The sequence below is a fragment of the Vicia villosa genome, unplaced genomic scaffold (genome assembly GCF_029867415.1).
Source record: "Vicia villosa cultivar HV-30 ecotype Madison, WI unplaced genomic scaffold, Vvil1.0 ctg.000159F_1_1_3, whole genome shotgun sequence".
NCBI lineage: Eukaryota > Viridiplantae > Streptophyta > Magnoliopsida > Fabales > Fabaceae > Vicia > Vicia villosa.
This window is the reverse complement of record NW_026705043.1, coordinates 249,615-252,541: the sequence shown is the minus strand read 5'-3', so window position 1 is coordinate 252,541 and position 2,927 is coordinate 249,615. Positions and strand designations below refer to the sequence as shown.

At 37.2% G+C, this 2,927-nt stretch overlaps 1 protein-coding gene across 1 annotated transcript; it reads right to left on the bottom strand.

Annotated features, from left to right (window-relative positions):
- Nucleotides 1–2,048: 2,048 nt before the first annotated feature.
- On the bottom strand, nucleotides 2,049–2,696 carry LOC131624733 (uncharacterized mitochondrial protein AtMg00810-like). The gene has a single exon (XM_058895653.1). It carries the CDS (start codon nucleotides 2,694–2,696, stop codon nucleotides 2,049–2,051), a length of 648 nt encoding a protein of 215 aa, XP_058751636.1.
- Nucleotides 2,697–2,927: the final 231 nt, after the last annotated feature.

Below are 2,927 nucleotides of genomic sequence, written 5' to 3'. Positions count from 1 at the left end.
GCGTTGGATCTAAGTGAGTGGGCATCCTATGGTTCAGATCTGATGGATTATGGTGGAACTTAGGGTTGCAGGCGCATGGAACCAAGAAAACAAGCTTTTCATAAAAAATAATGTTGGAGGGAGGGCTCGAACTTGTGACCCTCCACTCCCCACACGCGCCTCTGACCACCCCAGCCAAACTAACCAACTGTTTATTAAACGCACTTATAACAATACATATTAATTTTAGACACGTCAATGGGAACGCGCGCGAAATTTCAAACTGACAAACCAGGGAGTGACAACTCATCATCTTCCCCAAACAGACCTGTAATTTCTGCAAATTTAGCTACGATTTAGCTAGGGTTTATTTCATAGCAAACCAACCTGAAAAAATAGCGAATAGCATATGCACATATATAAATATTTCGCGACCATATAAATCTCCTCGTCTAAGGGTCACGAATTCAGTTATACCCCTAATTCCTCCTAATTTTACCCCTATCAAAAAGCCCCAATTCTAAAATCAAGAACCCTGGTTCGGCCAACAATGGTAATTCACGTTTTAATCACTTAAACTTCAATTGATCAACCCAGAAACGATCACATCATCAAAACAAAACACAATATGCAATCACAACATGATGACATTGCATGAATCATGACAATCGAGCCCAAGTTTAGAGACACTTACCGTGGCCTTAATGGAGGTTATCTGGGGGTGTTGATGCAGCACGATGATCCCAACACCTTCTGAATCCTTCAAGGAACGTTTTGCACTCCTTAAATCTCCTTGCAATTGCTTAATTCTCCAAAACTGAATTTGAATTTCTTGATGAATCTTTGAGTTCTTGCAATGCGCTTCTGATAAGAATTTCCAACCCTTATTCGTGTGGCCTCCCTTCTCTACTTATAGGGAATGCATTAGGTTAATAAAATAGTCCAAAACCTCCTTTGAATCCAATCTTGCAACTTTGAGAAATTTGATTTAAAATTTGATTGGAAACTTTCTAATTTTGTCCAAATCTTCTATTAATCCCTTCCCAATCAATACGCCACGAAAATATATTGCAATTTTGTCATAAATATGATTGGAATTGGTCAATGTGAATCTTTTAACATAATATTTGATTTTTCCTTTAATTATATCATTTTATATCATTTTTAAATGAAATAAAAATCATATAAAATCCAATAAAAGGCTAAAATTCGTGGCACATGGTTTGGATAACTTAGATAGCTCGTGGACCAAGATTGAATCATAAAAATATAGGCCCATTTGCAAAAAGTTCCAATTTGAACCTCTTTTGTTTCACATTTTGCCCCAAAAATCACCCAACTTTGACAAGGCATATCTCTCTTAATTTTTGAGCTATGAAGGAGTTCTAGGACTTTTTGGAAACCTCAAGAGGTCCTCTATAAGCCAATTTTGAACATATTTTTCATTTGGGGATTTTATCTTGATGATATGCCCTTTGACAAAAAACTATCTTTGGTTGTCTTTTGAAAAGGACCTGTAATCTTTTGTACCATATCTCCCAAATAAAGCATTTCTGGCCTTGGCTTGTGAGACACAAAGTTGTAGAGAATCCAATTTCCTTCAAAATAGGATTTGAGTGAGGAATTTCTGATGTTCCATGTGAAAGTTATGGCCAGTCAAAGTTGAGTTGACTTTCTCCTAAAGAAACCCTAATTTGAACCCTTTTGCATTTGTTCATTTATGAGTTTCTATTGATGAATCATGATCAACCTTTGATCAAATGATGGATATATTCTTCCATACTTGATGTTGACCAAAAGTCAGAGGTTTTGACTGTGCTTTGACCATGGTTGACTTTTAAGTCAAACCGGTTGACTTTTAAGTCAAACCAGTTGACTGTGGATCATCTGAGCTGTTGCACAAGTAAACTTTGGAATTGGGCCTTGACTTTTGACATAGAGGTATCTTGGATCATAATAGGCCATGGATAACTTGTTTTGCTAATTCCCTCAGGAGAGTACCAAACCTTAGTTTTAGGAGACTCTTGCTCAGGAGAATGACTTGATGAATCTCTTGAGCTTTTGAACCATTATGACTGAAATATGGAAGGCAAATTTTGGGGTATGACAGTGCTTTTCCTGTCATCAGCATTTCCAGCCCAGTCAATATCACAATATCCAGTCAGAACAGGGTCACTCCTGTTAGTGTACAATATGCCATAGTCTGAAGTTCCATTTACATATTTGAAGATTCTCTTGACTTGGTTTAGGTGACTTACCTTTGGCTCTGCTTGATATCTGGAACATACTCCAACTGCAAATGCAATATCTGGTCTGCTGGCTGTTAGATATAGCAAGCTTCCAATCATGCTCCTATACAAACTCTGGTCAACACTTATGCCCCCTTCATCTTTGGATAGCTTTAGATGTGTTGGTGCAGGAGTTCTTTTGTGACTCGCATTATCCATTCCAAACTTTTTCATTATGTTCTTGGCATATTTTCTTTGAGACAAAAAGGTGGAGTCTTCCATTTGCTTGATTTGAAGTCCAAGGGAGTAAGTCAATTCTCCAACCATACTCATTTCAAACTCATTCTGCATTTGACTGACAAAGTATTTTACCATTGCATCAGACATTCCCCCAAACACTATGTCATTTACATATATCTGTGCAATCATGATTCTTCCATCTGCATTCTTTACAAAGAGGGTTTTGTCTATTCCTCCTTTCTTATCCATTAGAGGTCAGAAATTCAGTTAACCTTTCATACCAAGCTCTGGGAGCTTGTTTCAAATCATAGAGAGCTTTTTTTAGTTTGTAGACATGATCAAGCAGATTTGGATAAGCAAAGCCTTTAGGTTGTTCCACATACACTTCTTCATTCAAATATCCATTTAGAAAGGCACTTTTTACATCCATCTAATATAGCTTGAACTTCAAGATGCAGGCTACTCCTAATAGTAGTCTGA